This window comes from Lytechinus variegatus, chromosome 15 (assembly GCF_018143015.1).
Source record: "Lytechinus variegatus isolate NC3 chromosome 15, Lvar_3.0, whole genome shotgun sequence".
NCBI classification, from domain to species: Eukaryota; Metazoa; Echinodermata; class Echinoidea; order Temnopleuroida; family Toxopneustidae; genus Lytechinus; species Lytechinus variegatus.
In genome coordinates this window covers 30,438,402-30,461,377 of record NC_054754.1, presented here as the reverse complement: position 1 = coordinate 30,461,377, position 22,976 = coordinate 30,438,402, and the positions used below count along the sequence as shown (strand labels likewise).

Sequence of the window (22,976 nt, the reverse complement as noted above, 5' to 3'; positions counted from 1 at the left end):
AAGAACTCCGGGATGATAAAACCTACATTTGGCTGAAAAAAGGCTATAAAAATTGGAAAATTTAGGTATAATTACCTTTTAACTCTACAAATAATGGTTTAAAAGTGCTAATTATAGGAAAAACAAATTGCCTGCCCCCTAAAACATATGAATAGACACCAAAACCACAGAAAAAGACCACCAAATAAAGAAGTTGTGGCCATAACTGTGATTTTGGGGGGTTTTGGCGGCCATTTTGGATTTTGGCCCGGCACACTTTTTTCTCGGACCCGAGACAAAAAATATTGTCATTTCATGTTGAGATAAGGTAAAAGGAACACAAAAAAACTGTTCCCACAGTAAAACCAAAAATCACCCATTTATAGCCCACTCCTAATAAAAGTAATCAAGTATTACTGAACATCCCCTCTCTAAGTTTCAAGTCACATGACCAAGGTCAAAGGTCATTTAAGGTCAATGAACTTTTGCCATGTTGGGGGTATTTGTTGAATTACCATCATATCTCTGTAAGTGTATTGGTCTAGTTCATAAAACGTGGACATAAGAGTCACCAAGTATCATTAAAAATCTTGTGTGAGTTTCAGGTCACATGACCAAGGTCAATGGACTATGGCCATGTTGGGGGTATTTGTTGAATTACCATCATAACTCTGTAAGTATATTGGTCTAGTTCATAAGACTTGGAGTCATCAAGTATCACTGAACAAGTGAACATCATATGAGTTTCAGGTCACATGACCAAAGTCAAAGGTCATTGTAAGGTAATTGAACTTTGGCCATTTTTAGGTAATTATTAGGTTGCTGTCGTAACTTTCAAAGTTTATAGATGAAAGTGTATAAAATACGGATATAGGGGTAATCAAGTATCACTGACAAGTTTAAGGTCACATAATCAAGGTCAAATGTCAATGAACGTAGTATTGTATCATATGAATGGTGTTTTTTGTGAATAAATGTTTTATAGTAGTTTTCAAAGTCAGCACTGCTGCTATATTGAATCGCGTGATGCAGGTGAGACTGCCAGAGGCGTTCCACTTGCTAGAATCTCATAACTCTGAAAGTATGTGGATTTAGTTCATGGAACTTGGACATACATGTACATGTAAGAGTAATCAAAGCATCAGTGAAAATTCTGCGCGAGTTTCAGGTCACATTACCAAGGTCAATGAACTTTGTCCATGTGGGGTTATTTGTTGAATTGCCATCTGATCATAACTTTGAAAGTTATGGATCTAGTTCATGTAATGTGGACATACATGTATGAGGATAATCAAGTATCATTGATCGTCTGTCTTCGGTCACACGATCAAGGTCAAATGTCATTTTGGGTCATTGAACAAAGTATTTATCATATGAATAGTACTTTTTTTTACCATTAACATTTAAAAACTAATGAAACATGCATCATTGGGGGGCGGTGTTTCTTAAAGGGGAATGAAACCTTTGGAATAATTAGGCTTGTGTCGAAACAGAAAAATCAAAGAAACAGATCATCGAAAGTTTGAGAAAAATCGGACAAAGAATGAGAAAGTTATGAGCATTTTAATATTGCAATCACTAATGCTATGGAGATCCTCCTATTGGCAATGCGACAAGAATGTGTGATGTCACATGTGAACAACTTTCCCTTTGATGGACTATGGAATAACCCCAAAATGTCTCTTTGCTTTTTCTTTTGGTGATACAAACTATCTGTATTGCATGCCCTCCCATAAAAAGAACACATGAACACAAGAAGGTTTCATTCTCCTTTAAATGTATTAGTCTGTGTACATGATTATACAATGTAGGCCCTATATTCTACATTACGTGTATGGTAGTTCATTGTTACTAGAGAATGCTCAAGGAATTGACATCCAAGCTACATATATGCTAATGAGAGCACTTCACCCTTTAAAGAAGAGTTATATATAGAACATTGAGTGGCCTGCTCTTTTATAAGATGCTACCAAATTGGAATCGGGATATTCTGAAGAAAAAAAATCAATATGTAGGCTAATGATTGCTGCAAACCTACAAAAAATGACTTGATATGTCATACAGCCAATTAAGATGCAAAGACTCTGATACCATTTTTTCCTTGGCATTATGTTTTTATGTAGCGTGAGGATTTGGAACGGCTCAGAGACAATGCCTTCAGCTTCATTGGGTTTTTTTTTTGCATACAAAAAAAATGTTGACTTTGTTATGGACCTTTAAAATCAACTTGTTCTTGTACAAATATCATTTTCAAGATCACACGTGTACGTGTATACTCATGTAATCAAATGGCTAGGAGCTATTTGCTCTGCATGTAATATACACCATCCATATTACAACCTCTGCTATTTTTGTAGTTTGATTATGATTGTCATTTGACCTTTCATTGCTATGAATGAATCTTGACAGCTACAATTTCCCCCCTCTCTTGTTGATGGCGGCCGGTAGCTTTCAGACAAAAAACATTTGGAATCAATCCTGCTTTGATTATTGTGCATGCCCATGAATGCTGGTTTTTCATTAAAAATCACCTCAATTGGATGCTGCTTGTTGTTGACAATGGGCTGGCGAGAAAGATGACAAACTTGATTAAATTCAGTCTACATGTACATGTTTGTTACATGTACCCCGTAAACTTTGATTGTTTATGATTCACATTGTCAATTAATTGCTTTGATACTCTCAAGTTTCCTGTAAATTAACGTTTTGATAATCAATAGTTACAGTTAAACAGTGAATCTGATACAGTCTGCCTAATGCATGTAGTACAGGTACAATGTATGTTTTCTTGATATCTTGTGTTGTCTAGTCTACTTGTGAACATTTGTGAGATGCATGTATTATTAATTTTTTTATTACCATAATCAATATAGGAATTAAATGCCTATCATTCATGTCCAAGCACCCAGTTGATTATTCATGTTAATTATAGAAAATGGAAAAAAAAGATGCTTCTATGCTGTTATACAATACTAGGTCCACATCTACCGTAGATGATGTGATTCAGTATTATTCATTGCATTATTACTGAACATGTAGAATGGGCTTTGGATTCATATCTTTCAGTTCATTAAAATCATAAGTAGTGGTACTGTTGGTGCGGGAGGGTGTCTAGATATCAGCTCTTCATCTCAAATTGAGTTCATGTTCCGAAACAAAGTGTTGGATGTTTGAGAGGGCTTGTGCTGATCTTTGATACAGTTGCCCAAAGGTGTATCATTATGTACTTGTTGAAAATGGCAGAATCCCTTATCGGACACATTGTTCTGTGTATATGTACTGTACATGAATTTTCAACGAACCTCATTTCGTTTTCGAATTAACGAACCTTCGGAACATCGATTCTCATTTCGTTTTCGGATTATCGAACCTTCGGAATAGCGCCACAAATGTTCGGATTAACGAACCCTTTTACGTTTTCGGATTAACGAACATTGAGGTGTAGGCAATTTACGTGTTTCGGAATTACGAACCTCATTTTGTTTTCGGATTAATGAACCTTCGGAATTACGAACCTCACTTCGTTGTTGGACTAACGAACCTTCGGAATTACAAACCTCATTTCGTTTTCGGACTAACAAACCTTCGGAATAATGAAGCTTCGGAATTACGAATGTATGTGCATGGGAGGAGGGATAGGAAAAGAAATTTGAATGAATGAATGAAGGGAGAAAGAGGTGAAGGAAAGGAGGGAATGGAATAGAAAAGAGAGAGGTAGAAGGTCAGAAATAAACGGGATACTTGTAAGCATCCAGATTGTAATTTTTTTAGCTTTGATCCAAGCACCCAATCTTTATTAAAGTGGCATTTATTTTTAAAAAAGGTTCCATACCCCCTACCTGTCAGTTGTTTTGTTTTCCTCAAGTTACATATAGATACGTATGGGGCATAGTCAAGTCGAAAACAAATTGATAAAGCAATCTAGAGATTGGTTGGTTAACCACTTGGTTTGATTCTAGAAGGTATGTCATTGATCAACCAGCAGCCATGCATTGCAAATATAGAAAACAAATATTTCTGTAAATTCATTGGTTTACCACAAAAAAAATGGGATTCAATTATTTTTTGTCAAATGCTACAATTTTTTGTCAAGTTGGTTATAGTTTGGCTGGCTTCACTCTGAATGTTAAAACTGTGCCTTTGTCAGAGTCGCTAACCCTTACTTTGTGTTCTAACGTAAATTCAGTGTTTACTACCCGATTGAATGACTGAACGAAAAAACAATTTTGTTTGCATGTTTTGTCTCGGAAGAAAACATTTGGTTCAGCCGTTAGTTATTCACAATGTAATATGAGGAGGCGCGATAGCTCAGTCGGCAGAGCAGGGGATTCGTATTCCGGTGACCCGGGTTCGATTCCCACTTGGTGCGCTAGTGCCCTTTGGTAAGGCATTAATCCTCAGTACCAGGTCCTTCGGAGAAGACCTAAAGCCGTCGGTCCTCTGGTTGCTTGCTTACAAGCATTCATGCTTTCTTAGCAATCAGGTAAAAAAAATCACCACCAAAAAAAATCTTATCTGATTAATATTCCGTAACGGTTGGCATCTCTGCTCTATAAATGTACATGTGGACACTAGAAAATACTCTTGCCTCTTGGACATGATTGCATTTCAGTCCTGTGCAAGGATGCTACAAGAAGGCAGGATATAGTACTTGATCTGTATGTAGCGGGCCGACTTCTAACTTGAATATGAAAGGCAAGCCTTATCTCTTCGACTACTTGACATTTTAGTGAAGGTCTTTCGGTGGTCAGTCCTAATCTCAAGAAGGCATTTCAGAGATCATCGTCATCTATTAGGTATCCCCACTAGACTGGATGGGATAGCGAAGAGGAGATAAAAATACCTTTGTTTTTATGCTTCTTTTTTTATGGGAAGAAAGAAGCAATTATACCCTGAATGACTGTATGTGACAGGGTAGATTGAAATGAACCTGTCTTGCATTCTCTCTTGGAAGATGTCTATTGCATTATTGAAGCAGCTTATGTGCATGCTCAGGTAGAAGGAGGAACAAATAGCAAATTTAAAGTTTGAAAATAAAAATGTAATTTGACAGAAATTATGAAAAAAACTTTGGATGAACAGATGGCAACAAATCAGTAAATAGTTATACAGAGAAATTGATTAATGAATAATTAACTAAGTCTTCAACTTCCATGAAAAACAAGAAAACAAAAAAAACAACTTCTACTTTCACTGATCACCAGACAAGCAAATTTTTATACATATTGTCTTCATTTGATATGTTGTGTAAAATATTACCTTTTGCTATAAATGTGTCATACACGAAAAATGATTTTTAATATTTTGGGATTATTTTTCAAAACCAACTGCCTAAAACTAAATTGCAGTGAGTGGGTATTTCCAGGACCCTTTTCAGTATTTCAGGAGTGAAATCAGCTCAAGCCCTCATACATATGATTGAATAATATACTCAAAATTTCCAATAACGAACCTCCTCTTTCTTTGTTTTTCTTTCTTTTTACAGAACAAGCGACAATAGATTCACCAATGGAAGATGATAAATGGCTTCTCATATATAAGGGTTCTTACCTTTAGATCACATCGACCAATCACCTCACATTAAACCAACCAACCATACCAGCTAAACCCAAACTTGCCACTGCCGCCAAACTTCTATCGTCCCTTGTCTACTGTACATTATTTGTTTTATTTGGATGAAGAGAGTTGGCAAACATTCCCAGCATCACCTTGTTCAGACAACTCTTGTGATTGACAGAACGGAAGATGAATAAAGATATGAACTCATCAGGAGGTAAGTTATTTTTTGCAAATTTTGATATTTTGAATTTATTACAATTTTAAAGCAAATTGAATATTTAAAAAGAAAATTATTAAACATTTTATCAACTCGACAACTTTAAAGAAAGGCATATGTTGTAACCTCCTATTCATTTTGAAATTTCTTTATCTTTATGTGCAAACAGTACATGTATGTAGTAAAAAAAGCAAGAACTTTCTTAAGAGAATAGTCTGAAAACCAAGATTGATCAAGATCCTCTTATCAATATAGTTTTGATAATTTTTCGGTGTGGCACAATAGGGCTGTTTCGTAAAACTGCAAGTAAATTTTTGTATGAAAGGCCTAATACATGTACTTTTCTAATATATTTCAGACGTATTTCCCAGAGCTGCCAAGTATTACGGATTTTCAGTATTTAGTACTGAAAAATGAGAATACTGATGGTTTCATGCAAAATACTGATTTCTCAAGTTTCATTTTTATGTATTGTCCTATGGTATTTCTTTGAAAATACTGATATCCTCGCCAAAATAGTGATTTTCAGCTTTAAAAATACTAAAATGTTCTTGTTCAGGTTGGCAGCTCTGATTTCCAAATAAAAAATGTATTCTTTGTGTTTTAAAAAATTAAAATTATTTTTGACATCTCCATATTCAACTTTAACTTTACATGTATGATTGATGTAAAAACTGCCACATTTTATGATGTCCCTGGACATCTACCCTTTTAAAACTGGTACCAACTCCTAGGGACCAGCCCCTCGACTTTTGAACCCATATCATGATCTACTACTGCTCAATTTCAGAACCATTCTGCTTCCTTTTATTCTTCCATTATGTCAATCTTTGCATTATCAACCACATCCATTTCCTTTGCTGACCTACATTTGTCCTACATAATTTTATCTAGAGGTCGCGTCCTAAATGCTTTATCTGAAGGTTTTGTCCTTCGCCATGTTCACCTCGTATCCTTACATTTTTCCCAAAATAGACTCGTTCAGATATCTTGTGATTAAACATATAATTATGATAATATCTTAGTCTTATATAGCACTTTTTGTGAAATCCATATCAAAGCGCTTTACAATGTAGAACATATGAAATATACAAACAAACGTGAAATTAGAAATCACATAAATTTTTTTAATAATATATCAAAGACACTGTAAATGGGGCTATGTTGAATATGCTTTCTTCATGAGACACGTCTTTAAATTGGATCTAAGCGATGTGATATCAGGGATACATCTTTTCACATCAATAACTTTGTAGAAATTGAATAGGATGACATTTGGTGACAGAAAAAAGTGGTTGCAGAGTCTGAAGAAGACTTTTTTTCTTCTGGATTAAAAAAAAACCCAGCCCAAATAAAATTTGTAAGAAGTTGTCACAATAGAAATCAAAAGTGAGGTTCGATGCAGAGGTTTGTCAGACCATGACTGAACACACTGAGGTTTGTTTTGGTTATAGCTACATCTTCACCAGAATGAAAGCAGATTCTTTCTCCCGCTATTGTTGATCTTGTGAATGAGCCCAAAACGGTTTGGATTTATGTCCCAAATTGACCATTAAACCACAATTAGCCCTTTATTATGGCGAGTGTCTTCATGAGATTGTAGTAAAACCTGGTCCTACAGTTCCTTATGAACCAGGCCAAATACCAAGTTATAGGACATTTGGCACAAGCATTTACGCTTCTGCGCATGCGCGCAAGCTTCGAACTTGAGCTCAAAGTTTATACCTTGTTCCGACTTTGTCCTAGTGAAGACGTCATGTACTGAAACTATTCAGATGATGAACCTTGAAGCAGACCAGAGCAACCATTATGTTCCCGTAAAGAGACATTCACGTGTGTAATACAGAGATTTGTTGCGGTGGTTTGTCATGTCTGAACAATCCTTCAGGAAGCTACGTCATGTGTTGTCATAATAAGAGTTCAGAAGGTTTAACATTACGGATGTAATAAACTTGTATACTGACCTGGGTATACATAGAGATCATTGACAGTATTATCACGCGGCTTATCGGTCACATCTGATAGGGCAGTTCCAAAGGTATACATTAACGAGGCCTGTTCATTGATAAAGTCCTTCATGTACTGTACGTGTGCTTTGGAGCTAAGAATGAAGTTGTATCTATAGACTACAAATCTTGGCTACCAATCAGAGTCTTGGAGCCGTTTCGCGCTCGTTCCTTCGGTGTGTACTCTACATGTTCTCAGCGCTTGATTTGTCTGATTGGCAGTTCTTGATTTCATTTCAACCTTGACACTCTCTGAAGGGCGGGAGACAGACATTCTTCGTATATTTCAGTATATTATGAACTAGTTGAAGCCCTCGGATGTTGGTGCTTGATGCTATTGGATTATTATTTTGGATTGATTCCCTAGTTTCTTCTTTGATGTATAAAGAACAACCAATTGGAATATAGTCCATGGATATACAACCTACTTTGTGGTGAAGAGTTGAAGGCTTCGTTTAATTGGATATTTTAATTGGAGGTTACAAGCAGAAATCTGTTATGTGTTCTGATTGTACTGGAGTAACAAGTTGCCATGGTGATGACTTGGAAACTTGGTATCGCCAGAGATGCAAGAGGAGAGAACAATATTTCTTTGGTAAAGAACAGATTTCAGTTTTTAAAACTTGATCTTGAGTAAAGGATTTTAATTTATCGAGCACTATTTAATGGTTGATCTCTCACTGTTGTAGAATTTTTGTCTCTTTATACATACGACCATCATACATGTATTATCATTTCAAGAAATTATATATAGCGGAGTGTCACTAAAATGTACATTCTATTTCATAGATGACGACCTCCTTCAGATGAAGAAGAAGTTCTCTGAGATGCCACTACAGTACGGGGAAGACCAGTGGCCGGCATCGGTCCTGGCCTGCATGAATGAGATGCGCAAGCAGCATCAGTTCCATGATCTGGTGCTACTGACGGACGAACATGAGATCCCCGCCCACGGCGCCGTCTTGGCCTGCATGAGCCCATTCTTCAGTGAAGTCGTCAACCGGGAGGAGAAGCGACGGAGTGGAGTACTCAAGACAACAGTCGATGGGGTGTCAGCGGCTACCATCGAAGCCCTTGTCAACTTTGCCTACACTGGAAAGTAAGTTAGTAACCTCCTCCCCCCAACAAAAAAAGGAGGATTGCATTTTCTATGATTTAATATGATCAGTGTTGTTTAGCTGTAACAAGTGCCAAAATACAAGAAGTAAAAATATTTTTAATAAAAGCTAGTTTTTATATAGCGCTTTTCCCATAACGGCTCAAAGCGATTTACAGCATATTATTACCCCGGTCATTTGATTCATTTCAATCCCTTACATGTAGTGCACAATTGCCACTCACTGTGGAGCATTCCTTGCATTCATCGCAGCCTCGTTCGTAATGGCGCTGGAAAATTCAAACATACAATAACATTCGCATCCTACTGGGTACCCATTTAGCACTTTGGTCGAGAGTGGCAAAGTGTGGATTAATGCCTTGCCAAAGGATGCTAGACCGCAGTGGGATTCGAACACGTTACCCTCTGTTTACAAGGCGAGATCACCCTGGCTCTTCTCCAAACTATGTCTGGTGATTGTTCGTTCACACAAAGTGTTATAGAAAACTACATTCTTATACTGTGAAAAATTCCAGGATGGTGTATTTGGTTTTGCATTGTATGTACATTTGGGGGATCAAAATTATTTTCTGAGTAGTCTATTCTCATAATTCATGGACCCTCCTCCCCTTATATTTTGGTGCATTTTGAGCCACCATATTTATTTAAGACTATGTTGAAATCACATGTATTTGCAACCCTAGAGCTGCTTTTGGTATCTCCACAGACACTGAGACAGTCACCTGATCTATGGTGCTGTACCACTGTTGATTAATTAATTGAGAAGAGCGATCGTTCATCTTCTGATAATTTAAAACCACTTTAAGATATGACGTTGTATGCTGTTGTAATGGGTGCTGTCACCCAGCCAATCTGTTTTGGACTGAAAAGACAATAGTACACACGGTCCCTGTCCTAACGAGTTACATGTAGTCTTTATGCGCAGGCTTTTTTTAAATTTCATCGTAAAAAAAACAGAATTACTTGATGTAACAGATCTGTGACGTTTTAAAAGGTTATTAAGGAGCACTTGAAATATAGTTGATTTGAATCAATAGATAATAATCAAGCAGGCATATCACTTGAAGAAATTTAAAAAAATATGATGTAATTTTATACAGCATTTTAGGATCTGATTAAAAGTGATAGTGGTCTAATGTAGTGTCAAGCACTCACTTTTCCTTTCAATAATTCTACTTTTTAGGTATAGCATTGTTTGACTCTATTTCCTATGTTTATGTCATCAGTAACAATTGTAGTCATATGGCATTGAAATGGAAATAGTTATTTGTCATGGATTGCTAGGTGAATGACATACATACTGGTATACCCTTGTATCATGATATTGTGGGTTTCTTTTAGCTCATCCTGCACATACTCTATGGTTTCATGAGGTGTGCAAATAGATACAAACATGTTAATTTTAGAATTAAAAAAATATGTCCCTGTACATGCTGGAGTTATTGTGATATCCAGTATTATTTACATATTTCAGTGGACATCAATCCTTGACTAACCTGGATATTAATTTTTTTTTCTTCAAGGATTGAAGTCTGTTCTGAGCTTGTCAGTGAAGTCTATCATGTTGCCAAAGAATGGAAAGTTCCTCGTCTGAAGAAAGCCTGTGCTACTCACATGCTTGACAATATGAACACCAGGAATTGTCTTGGTAAGAAAGATGATTATATTTCTTCCAAAATATTTAGACCTTATTAGTTGGCACCCATCTTGCATTTAATATGGCCTCACTTCAATCTCCTCCCTTCTTCACTTTATGCAGTGTTTGTTCTTGTTTTTCTTTGATATTGCTTTTGTGATTGTTTAATTTTCATTTCCCTTAATGTCCTTCGTTCTCTCTTGACTTGGCTTCAGAATTACTTTTGGTCAATTTCATTTCATTTATTGATTTATTCAAGCCCATTGAAATACATCAAACATGAAAAAAAGTAGAAAGGCATTTATCACAATCACAGTAATAGCATTGTTTTCGAGTGTGATTTTAGAGTAAATGTCATGGTAACCAGCGCTTGCCAGGAGCTTACCAGACATAGCAACATGACCATGCAAACCAAATTCCAAATGCTTAACCCCTTCATAACTTCTAACAGATTATAAAGAAATAAAACATGAATCAGTTCATAATTCCCAGAAAAGAAACACCATTTATAATTTGAATCACTTTGATAAAAAAAGGTCCATTTTGCACAGTATGGCATTCCCTGCTTTCTGAATATCAAAGTGTATTTGTCTCTTTTATATTATCCCTAATTAATTATTCATCAGTGTTCTATTTTCACCCCAATCACCTCTCCTTTCTCTATTTCTTTTTTTTTACCCCTCATCTATTTCCTCAAATTTTTTGTTGGCACCAAAAATAACACATTCTCCAACCTCAAATGCATTATATCTCCCCATCAAGTACTTTATAAAAGGAAAGACATGCTGCACAGTATCCCTATTAACAACAAATCAAAATGTCAGAGGCATGCATTACTATGAAGGTGATGATAGTCAGAGTGCACAGTCTAAGTGTGTCAGTGGGGGATAGTTGTTATTGTAAGGATCAATTAGCATACTGCATAGATTATTTGTTTTGTCTGACAATACTAGATGGACCGAAAGCCATTAGTTAAGGCCTGGTCACACCGCCCGAGCGTTGTTGGTGCGGTCGTGGAGCGGAAGGGAGAGGGTCGAATTTCGCTCACAAAATTGGGGAAAAACTAGAAAAAAAACAATCGAAAAAAAAAAATCGAAATCGAAAATGGTGAACGGTAGCGAGCGGTGATGATTTTTTCTCTCCGCTCCAACAACGCTCGGGCGGTGTGACCAGGCCTTTATCTTGCTTGTATCTTTTGCTTCTATAAACTCTTCGTCCATCTCTATATGTATCTCTGTCTTTCTAATTTTCTAGTATTTCTCACTTTCTTTTTCTCCAACAGTATATTTACATTCTTGATTTCTTCTCTTCTCTAATTTTTCTCACTCTTGGGCAGTTCCTTAAAATATACATGTACGTCCGACCCCCATATGTGGGTCCTTCATAAAATTTTCTGTCTATGATTTCTTGTCCTTTCGACAGTCTGTAATGTTCTCAAATGACCCATGACTTGGTCAGTTTATAAGGTGAAGTAAGACGTGAGAAAAATGAGGGTCGGACATACAAAAAGGTTCTATCATTTTATGGAATTGCCCTCTTTATTTATTATATTTCTTTAATTTTTTTTATTTGTCATTCTCTTCTCCCTTCTCTCTTTTTCTCTATTGCCCAATGCTTCACTGTCATATTCTAACTCCCTCTCATATTCTTGCCCTTCACCATTTCTCAGTGTGCAACTTGTAGATGCTGTATCTCCATAAAAAATCTCCCACAGCGCATCTCCTTCATGTCTTTAGTCTCGGCCCAACGCTGACCATTTATTATTGACTACAATATCAGGCTGATTAACCCCTGATTTGATATTCCCTGGGAATCAAGTCTCCAATTCAGAGACTTTGCTCGTAATGTTTTATTGCTGATAGCTGACTGATAAAGAACCTTGCTTTCATAATGAGATCACCAAAATTGGATTACTTTTTGTCTGTCTTTTTTTTTTTTATACTTTAATAATTTGCTCTTCAGCTTGTTGACTTGCCTCTTATCATTACATTGCTATGTCGGTGAATTAATTATCTAAAGCAAGGCATTCTTAAAAGCCCCCATCACCCCCCCCCCCCCACCCTGACAGACAGCACCCAAACCAAATTGGTCTTTTCATGCAGTTAGTATGGATTGGCTTGATAGTTATACCATGCATCTGAAATTATTGAAAGTTTACCCTGACAATTAGTTGGTTAACATGGTTTTAGAATTGATAAAAAGGATGGAGTTATGAATTTTTTAAGTTTTGGCTTTTTTATTTCGTAGCTCCTTCATGTCATGTGATTATATAAATCATATGATTTATAAAATATTCAATTTTTCAACAAATTTGAAGTGACCTTATTTGTGCAGTAGATATATCATTAGACATATTTCATACCCTTCTTATAGAAAAAATATATTCATTCCTAATCCATCAAAAAATGGAATTAATGAAAATTATATCATGATATATGAAGGAGCTGCTTGCAGGTGTCATCACAAATTGAACAATTTTAAAATATATGTAACTCTGTTATTGTTTGGTTAATTTCCATCAAACCTGAGCCTGTATTTTTCTCTGATTTTCTGCTGTTATAAAACAATCTTGAGTAAATTCCCCCTTTAATTGTAACATGCTTTTTAACCATCAATGGTGGTAAGGTCCATTGAACAAGATTATTATATCTGGGGGCCGGTAACACAAAGCTTAGCAATAATTCTAGAACCCTTTTTAATGGTTGTTTACATTGGCTACCATGTACAATTAATTGTGAAAATCAAGCATAAGATTAATCACAAGCCTTTGTGTAACTAGACCCAATATGTTTGCCTCCATTTCCAGACTGAATAAGAGAAGAAGCCAAAATCCAAGGCACAAACAAGCAACTGATCTTCAATCTCTTTTATATTTGATACAAAACACAACACAATGAAATGTGTTATGTAATCAAGTCTTCTCAGCAGACCTAGTTGACAATGTTGACAATGCCTTTAGTATTGAATTAATTGTGTGATGTTATCAGAAGTATCTACATGTATTGTGTCTGTCAACATGCATGGGTAGTAGTAGTCCATTTGATTTTAACCTTATCATTGATGAAAGCACTCTCCTTAAAAGAAACAAAATGTGACTTAATTAAAACAAAATGTATTTTCAATTGGTAAATTCTGCCATACCATAGTAAGCAAAAATAATTAGTTGACCAATTATCGGATCTAAAACCTTGTTTTTACCTTGTGAAAGGGCGGAAAATCCATCAAAGAATAAGGGAGATACGTTTTTTTAAACTTTTTTTAAAAACTTTTTTTAACTTTGTAATTAGTGACATCATACATGTACATACATGTATGTGAGCTGCTCCCTGTTTATCATCATGTAATATTAATTATATATATTACATGTAATTTTAAGTTTTAATGGAACATACTTCATAAAATCATGTTTCTTTTAGAATTAAGTACATTCATGCATTATGCAATGATGTGTCTGACCATATAATTTCACAAATGAAGTATCTTTTATTAAAAAAAAAAAAAAAATTCCAGTCTGTGACTTCACAGAATCAAACCTTCCAAGATTCACAACTCTCCTATTCTTCCCTGGATAAAAAAACATATTCTGGTGTTAGGTAAGGGGAACTTCCCCTATTTGATATATAATTGATACAAAACACAGCACAAAGGCAGATGTTCAACTGAAAAGTCTCCCATGCAGACCTATTTGTAGATGACAATGAGTAAAAAAAAGTCTAAAGAATTGAAGTAATTGTGTGATGTTGTCAGAAAGGTCTATTTATCAATTTGCATGGGCAATAGTAGTCTATTTGATTTTAAACCTTATCAATGCTGTTGAAACTCCCCCTAAACGAAAACAACACATTAATTTTTTTTCAAGAAGTACCTCAAAATCCGCAACTTTATTCACTTGGGTTTATTTCATTAGATTTGGTCCTGTGACCAATCTATTTATGTCTAGATGTAGTCACTGACTTCTATTTCACTATGCCATGTGGTGGAAGTTACATTATACATCGCAGATTTTAATTGATCAAATATGTCATGCCGTCATTAATGAAGATTATCAGACTATAAAGCGATTGATCTTGTCACTTCAGGAGTCTTCATTATTTTTTTTCAAGCATTTGGATTTGATTTGTTAAAATTCAGTTTATTTTGTCTTAATGATACATGTGTTTGTGTAGGCTTAATCTTCAAATTCTAGATTCACTCTTCTGCATGTAGCCTTTATGAAGAGAACTTGGGATTTTATTACACTGACTGTCTCGAAACTCGCAAGCGATAGGTGAAGTATGCCATAGAACAGAGCTATCGTGTTGATTGAGTGTGTTCTATGGGTTGATCCCCCTCTGGACTGATCTATGACCTTGATCGACCAATTACGGTAGGAAGGTGGAAGACTGATGGGCGTTATTGGTCATTAAATTCTGAAACGGAATTGCTTGACGCTTGGTGATATCTTTGTTTGCATTGGATTTGATTGTCATCGTTAGGTCCTGACCTTTCACTATGTGTACATAGATGCTATAAGCCCTGACATTTGTATGAACGATTTGTATACGTATGTGTGCTGTACACTCACATGTCGTCCAGGCCGGATACATGTACATGTACACTCTATAGCCATTTTACTTGATACAAATAGTAATATCTAGGCAATAATTTTCTCAGAAAATAGTTACTTTGTCACATAAAAATTTGTGACAAATTTAAGTTTGTATACAGGGAATGACTCATTTCATAATATTTCTCAATTATTTTTCAGCTGCCTCGTTGAGAAACAAATTTCTATACAGCTTTACATATGTGGTATCTTGGAAATAAAAACCAAGGACCTTTTAAAAAATTACGTCACAAATGACATTGCTAACTGTGTGACACCACTACCAGGTATACTCTCCACAATGATATTTCTTCATACATGGTAATGCATGTAAATGAAATGAAATATGGGTGTCAGACACACAAAGCTCATGTTATTAACATTTTATTAATCATGAAATACCAGGAGATAAAATCTAGTTGGGCCATAAAAGAGATCAGTTTTCTGACTGCATAGAGGTTCTTTCATATCACTTTAATTGATGTAGTTGTGCTCCAGTGAACTCAAGATTTCTAGAAACTGTAAGAAATTTAAACTTCAATAAAGATGATGAAAGCTTTGTATTAGATAACGAGAACCCCGATAACATTAATTTAAAGGTGTATTGTGGACTCGACATTCCTAGAAATGGTAAAAAAATTAAATTCCAAATAGGATTATGAAAGCTCTTTAGAAGACGATTGGATAACTAGAAGCCCAATAGCATTATAGGAGCGCCTTGAGCACCTAACAAGGTGGATATTTGCGCATTATAAATACCCTATTATTATTATGTAATTCAAAGGTTTGTGGACTCAAAATTCCTAGAAATGGTAAAAAAAATGTATTCCAAAAACGATTATGAAAGCTCTTTAGAAGACGATTGGATAACTGGAAGCCCAATAACATGTAATTCAAATGTGTATTGTGGATTTGTGGACTCAAATTTACTAGAAATGGTTAAAAAATTAGAGATGTTACCAACATGAATGTGCAGATGTGGATGATAGATAAAGATTAAAAACTTCTTTCCTAGAATATCAGTCTGTCAACAAATTACATCAATAAAACTATAAAAATGCATGCATGTGTACATGAAAAATGCAGGTGCTATTACATGTACATTTACATATCAAACTGTTATCAGGAAAGTGAATTTTTGCTCAAATAAGCAAACAATCATACTAAAACAGATTATGATGGAAGCCTGAACCTTGTTAGGCACCATTCTCTTTACAATCCTAAAAATAAGTTTAATGGAAACCAGTTTGGAAGATCGCTTTGCTAGCATTCCATTTGATCATCCAAAAGTGGTTTTCAAAACCACCTCATGGCCGCTGCACGGAAAGCATTCTTGTTGCTATGGCTACGCTCTCAGTTTTGCATGAAATTTGTAACCGCAGCATAGGCATTCTACATACAACATGTGCGAAGATATCTTTCCAAAGAACGGTTGTGTCCTCACTTGCGCTAAACCAGTCTAACTAGGCAAACGATCTTGGAAACTGCATTGCGAGGTGGTTTTTTTTAATTGGTTTGGGAGATTACTTGGAAGACTGCTTTGACCGTTCATATTACACGCTAAACTAGTTTTAGCTGGGTAATGAGGTTAAGTTAAAGTAAAGGTGTATATTTCATATAGAGGAAGTTCTAACTGATTTCACTGCTCTCTTATCGTTTTATTGTTGGTGTAGGATTTGAATTTACAGAGCTAGGGCAACCCGCAAGGTGGAGGATGTATTCCAATGTTGAACAGAGAGAAAAAAAGCAGGGAAAATTACAAGAGGGCTCAGGGTGATTCTGCCTCCGAAATGATCCAAGGAAAATCCCAGTTCACTGCAATGCTAATGTTGCAGATTTAACCAGTAGGTCGTGACAAGTAACACCCAAAAATAAAATATAAAGTAATACTTTTTTTACCAGGTAAAAAGAAAGAGTGAATATGTTGCTGTTCATGACTATGTGTAATAGAGAACATTCTTGACAATGAGACACTCTAATCTTTCCAACATTTTTTGTATTTCCTGTGCAGAAATCCGTTCCTTGGCAACGACTGAGGGTGATGAAGAGTTGATTTCCATCGTTGATCAGTTCATCAAAGGAAATGTTGATGAAATCACCAGCACTTCTGACTTTTGTCAACTTCCATTCATGAAGGTTTGTCATTTCCATTCTATCATAGTTCTTCCTTGATAAAACACATTAGTAATAAATATCACAGTTTTTGCACTAGATACTTATCATATACCCCTACTCTAGCTGAGCCGCCATATAGGCGCTAAAGCATTCGAGCAATAAGTACTACCAAGTACCCATTCATCTATAAACCCTGGGTCAATGATTAAAATGAAATAAAGAGTTGGCTGTGCCCTATGATGATAATAAGATGCCTTATTCTGATGTGTGGTGGACAAGGAAATAACCATGTTTCTCTTCTTTCCTCTCTTCTTCACATTTTCTCTTCCCATTCATCTTCTTCCTTTCTCACTCTGTCTTTCTATGACCTTTGACCTTCGTCTTTTGAAATGTGGCTTTTCTTGTCATTGGCCACAGTGTTGAGGTTGATATCTGAGGGTGCATTCATTAACATTTTTTGCAGGATTTAATTTTTTTTTAAATGACGGTTGGTTAGTATATTTCCTTATCATAAGTAACTGCTATGGAAGAGTAATTCTGTAATCATGAATGACCTTGATTGCATTGTATTGTTTTATTTTCAGTTGGAGGTAATCTCTAACAAAACCTCCATCTCGCTGAGTGATCGTCAGATCTTTGAGGCTGCCGTAGAATGGGTCAGAAGAACAATGAAAGGAGGAATAGAGCTTTCAGAACTCATCAGTGAAGTAAGTCAGGAAAATGATGGTAATAATCTTAGTGAACTCGTGATGGTGTTGGTGGTGGTGATGAGGCTAGTGGCGATGATGAAAGCGATGGTGTTGGTGGTGGTTGTGATGGTAATGATAGTAGGTAGTTTTCACATTTTTTACCTGGTAACTCTCTACAACCCATTGATTCCTTTAAATGTGCAATCGAAATCACAGTGGAGAGCTGAGAGGCTTTTGTCAAAATTTAGTGGACTGGGACAGCAGCTCATCCAAAGATTTGCACTGGACGACCAATTGCAAATATGTCGTCCAGAGTCAAGAGATTCCGATGCTGTCCCGGTCCAACTTTCGACAAAAGCCTCTCAGCTCTCCATTGTGATTTGACTTGCATTTTCAAAGGAATTTGTGCATTGTAGAGGTTTCTCCGTAGTAAATGCGAAAAGTCCGAAATGATGGTGCTGGTGATGGGGCTTGTAGAGATGATGATGGTGGTGGTTGTAGTGGTGGAGATGCTGATAGTGAGGATGGTAGTGGTGGTTCAGATGGTAGTAAAGGTGATGGTGGTGATGAAGGTGACAGTTGTGAGGGTGTTGGTGAAAATGTTGGTCATGCTGGTGTTGATGGAAGTAATGATGATGCAACTGTTCATAATGGCATAATTCTTTGACAAAATCTTCAAACTGATCTCTTTTTAAAAAAAATTCTCATTGGTTAGTACCACATATAGGTTCTAGATAACCAACAATCCTCCAAATGTGGAAACATGGTGAAGAAGTGTATTTATAAATTTGGCTTACTATCCTACATTTGTACAACTTTGGAATGTGTTTAGTTTACTTCGATAAAGATTAACCCAGATCTACTGTAGATTATTCACATACAATGTTGAAACAGAGTTTCTGTAATGTTTTCACTTGATAATTTTCAACTTATCCCCATTACAGCCTCAGACTCTCCTCCTCTCTGGCAACAACCTCCTCAAGAACATCACAGAGGTCGATGAACTCTCCTCGGAGGTCATGGACACCTATGACATCGACGTGTCAAAGGTCGGAGTATATACACCTGATAAGAAGAGCGGAAGGGTGGGGCACCAGAACGGGAGCGGCAACGGTCACAGTAATAATGGAAGCACCACGCCTAGGAAGCTTATCATGACCCCTGGGGACGCTCCTAAACAATCCAAGGTGGCCCACAAGAAGTGGAAAGTTATTGCTTCAACTTCCATGGCAGGTAGGATCAGTTTACAATGACATTGACATTCTTTGCAGGGTTGCGTTGTAGGACAGATTATGTAGATGGGGGTTATGATGCACGATGTGGTTAGTCCTGGTAAAGGCTGTTGAGATGGTGGAACGAAGAAACATTAATGAGAAATGAAAATGATAGAGATATATTGGGTATTGGAGAAGATGGGCTGCCAAGTCTCCTCCACTCTTTGGTCTTAATCTATCATCTCTTTAATTCTTCAATCCATCATATATCATTTGGAGTCCTTTTAAAGGCTTCAGCTTATAAAAAGATTGCTTTTCTCTCTCGCATATTCTATTCTTGTCTTTTAATTCCTGCTCAATCTCTTATTTTTATTTCTCTTCAATTTCTATGTATTCCACCATCCCAACTGTCTTTTGAAATAGAAAACTTGAAGGGTTTCTCGTTCTTTTTCTGTTCACCTAAAAAAATTTCAAGGTTGACTTGTAAATGAATGGATCGAGAAGGAGCCTTCCATTATCTACAGTTTCATAACGTGCTAAAAATAGTTTCCATTTGGGGACTATAATTTTCATAATGAAAATTCTGCATTTTCTATTTGCCAATTCCTTATTGATGTAGTAGCTATTGCCTTTATAGTCAAAAGAGAGATACACAGAATGTTGCTTTGGTATTTTAAAATGTTCTTTGAGGGGATGCATGTTGGTAATGATCACGTAAAGGTAGTTCACTGGTAACCATTTGGTTAGCCTTGAAAAGGACTCGTTAGAGGATGGATTGGAGAGAAGTTGATGAGAAATTTAGTAGGAGTCAAAAAGCGAGAATGTGCTCGATGAGAGAGAGTATTTGAGATAAGGTATAAGGACTGTAAAGCAGATGAGATGTGATGACTTGGAGCAGGGGGAGAGGAGATGAAATGAGGAGTCTCATTCTGAGCGGAGTGACTACCCATCGTCAGGATTTGATCTTAATTTTTTTGTAATTGCTTATTTATTCCCCTTGGTTCTAGATGAGCACTATGTTGCCCTGACTGTTCTTGACAATCAGCTCGCCACCCTGGTGCTCTACGAGAAGCGCATCAAACCAAAGCACAAACACCGTCCATCCCGATCTTTCTCTATCGAGAAGGATGCCCTTCATCCAACCCTGTCTTCGATGAACCTACCTCGCTGTGCTGTTGGCATTGCAGAGTTTAAGGGAAGGCTCATCGTTGCAGGTAAGTAGTTAAAACAGATAACGCTTAAAAAATGTGTTTTTATATTAAAATGTTGATATTGTAAATAATTTGAAATAAAACTTTTTGTTGTGCCAACATTTGAGAAGTAGGTGGGTTATATCACTTGGAGTCTTGCAGAAGGTGAAGGAAGTTGTGTGGCTAAGAACATCACAAATAGAGGTGTAATCAAATGTGAATTAAAAAAAAATTGCATGCCAAATGATTTTTAGAACTGTATTTCAGAACTCTTTCTGTAATCAGACCTTGCTGTGGAAGAGTGAAAAAAAGAGTGGATGGAGTTATTTTTGCATAGCTGTTTTCTTACTACAGCGATTATTCTGTTGTACTTGAATTAACGATGAATGTTTACTTGTATCCAAAGAAATGGCCTGTCTAGGTTTTTGCCGTTAAATAATGATTATACTGAAAATTGGGCCAAATGCCGTTTTCATATTATAAAAAAAAAAGTTTTCTTTAAATGTTCTAAAATATTCACTTTTTTTTCCTTAAAAAAAGTCAAATTGACAAAAAGTGTTTTTGTAATTTGATATGAGATTTCCACATGGCAAGCATATCTTTCGCAACATTGGGGTACCTCTCATTCCCTTAGACATTTCATGGTTAACACTTAATTTCATTTTCTTCTAATCATTCACAGGTGGCTACAACCAGGGCAAGTTTCACAGTACAGTGGAAGCCTTTGACCCTACTACCAACAAATGGGAGTTCTTGAGTCGTATGTACGGACCAAGAGGGCGCTTTCAGCTCTGTCCAGTCAACGGTGTCCTGCTTGCCATTGGTGGCTCTGATGGTAACTGTGAACTGAAGTCTTGTGAAAGCTTTGATACCTTGACAAAGTGGGTTAGAGCTCCAGATATGCCTGGTGCAAGAACGTGTTTTGGTGAGTACTTGGTTTGGCCTTGAAGCCTGATCCTCAAAGCCTAAGATATTATATGTACATGTTCAGGTGAATCTTATGAGTCAAACTCTTAGGATCACAGATATCTGTTTGAATTAGATGATGTAAAAACAAATGCTTTGCAAGATACCGACTTACTTGATTATTTGAAGATAGGAAAGCCTTCTTACACAGACTCTTAGATCAAATAGTGTCCTGTAGGGTGTATTTCAATGGTAAAAAACCTTCAACATTACATTACGTTTTTCTGGTTTTGCCTTTTAATTTCTTGCTATAAAGCTTAATAGCTGTAATGAATCCGGAGACTTGGAAGCCTATGGTTAAGTGGCTATTCAAACTGAACGGTATAGGAAGTAGAAGTATGAAATAAGCAATTAATTTGAAATTCCATCTTCCTTTTATAGCATTACTGGTATGATTGTTCATTGATTCCATGAATTCTGTTGAACTTGTATTATATCTTTAACTCTAATTTGACATTCTTTCAGGTGCAACTGTGGTGGATAATATGGTGTATGTGATTGGTGGTGCTAGCGGTAGCCAGGGTACAAAGGATTGCTTGAGATACGACCCATCCAGCTCAACATGGTCATCCATAGCCCCTCTCAATGAAGGTATGCTTAAGTTGTTCATTCATGAGAAAGTTAAGATTTTTGAAAGGTGTATGATTTAATGTTAGCGTTCCTATTATTTTAGAAAAAAAATTTTAAGTGAGTCTACTGCAAAAGAAAGCTCTTCAATTACCCATCAAATGTGCTCACTTTAGAAAGGTGTTGAGAACTGTGTGAAAGATTAATATTATATGTAGTCCCATATACTTCCTCCTGTGTGTCATGCAATGATCTTATTAGGAAATGTTAGTGAATCAGTATAATAAAGAAATATGTTTAGATGTATTTATGTTTATTACTTATAAATTCATAAAAGCAATTTTTTTATGACATGAAAATTATGTGTTCAGGGGAGCATTGCTGGAAGGCTTTTTTTTTTTTTTACTTTCAACGCAACTCCATAAATATATCACAAATATACTCCTCTGGAGTTGGGTCAATATCAAAACTGCTCTGTTCTTTTCATTAGTGGACAATACAAGACTATATTAATCATATTCCCTTGATTTTAAGCAATACAACTGCTTGATGGTGTTCATTGGAATGAATTGTACAGAAATTTGATGGAAAAAATGCAAATAGAGAACGAAAAAAAATTTAAACCCTGGTAATGGCCAAACTTCACGCCAGGACACCGCTTACTATACAAAACTAACCATTCCTACTTTTTCAACTTATGGGGGCCATACTCATTTTCAAATTGGATATAAGGCACAAGTAATAAACAAAGCTTTGGAATTTCTTTCCACACACCAGGTCGTGCTCAGGTTGGAGTTTGTTCTGCTAGAGGACATATCTATGCCATTGGTGGATCAGATGCCTGGAATTGCTACAATTCTGTAGAGGTTTACCATCCTGATGAAGACCAATGGAAGTATCTATCACCCATGAAGACCTGCAGGAGGGGTGCTGGCACTTGTACTCTGGAAGGTAAGATCTTAGGGGTGCCTGGCCAGCTTCTGTAGGGCCAAACAAATGTGTATTGTCTCTTGGTTAGGGAAGATAATTTCAAGGCTCTGATCTTCAACATCTTTGTGGTAATAAATAAATTTGATCTCCGCAATGAATTCTAATCACCCTTCCCCCCAAAAAAAATTCAAAAAAGTTTTTCTAGA

At 36.2% G+C, this 22,976-nt stretch overlaps 1 protein-coding gene across 1 annotated transcript in view; it reads left to right on the top strand.

Moving 5' to 3' along the window:
* The window catches only part of LOC121429103 (influenza virus NS1A-binding protein homolog), a 47,724-nt gene that overhangs the window by 19,749 nt on the left and 4,999 nt on the right, over positions 1-22,976 (top strand). The window contains exons 2-11 of the mRNA XM_041626006.1: positions 5,465-5,752; positions 8,551-8,860; positions 10,402-10,526; positions 17,111-17,235; positions 17,799-17,921; positions 18,848-19,136; positions 20,125-20,331; positions 20,990-21,232; positions 21,739-21,864; positions 22,618-22,791. Coding sequence (XP_041481940.1) covers positions 5,725-5,752; positions 8,551-8,860; positions 10,402-10,526; positions 17,111-17,235; positions 17,799-17,921; positions 18,848-19,136; positions 20,125-20,331; positions 20,990-21,232; positions 21,739-21,864; positions 22,618-22,791 — 1,750 coding nt within the window. The 5' untranslated portion in view covers positions 5,465-5,724. The remainder of the gene's footprint in view (positions 1-5,464; positions 5,753-8,550; positions 8,861-10,401; positions 10,527-17,110; positions 17,236-17,798; positions 17,922-18,847; positions 19,137-20,124; positions 20,332-20,989; positions 21,233-21,738; positions 21,865-22,617; positions 22,792-22,976) is intronic.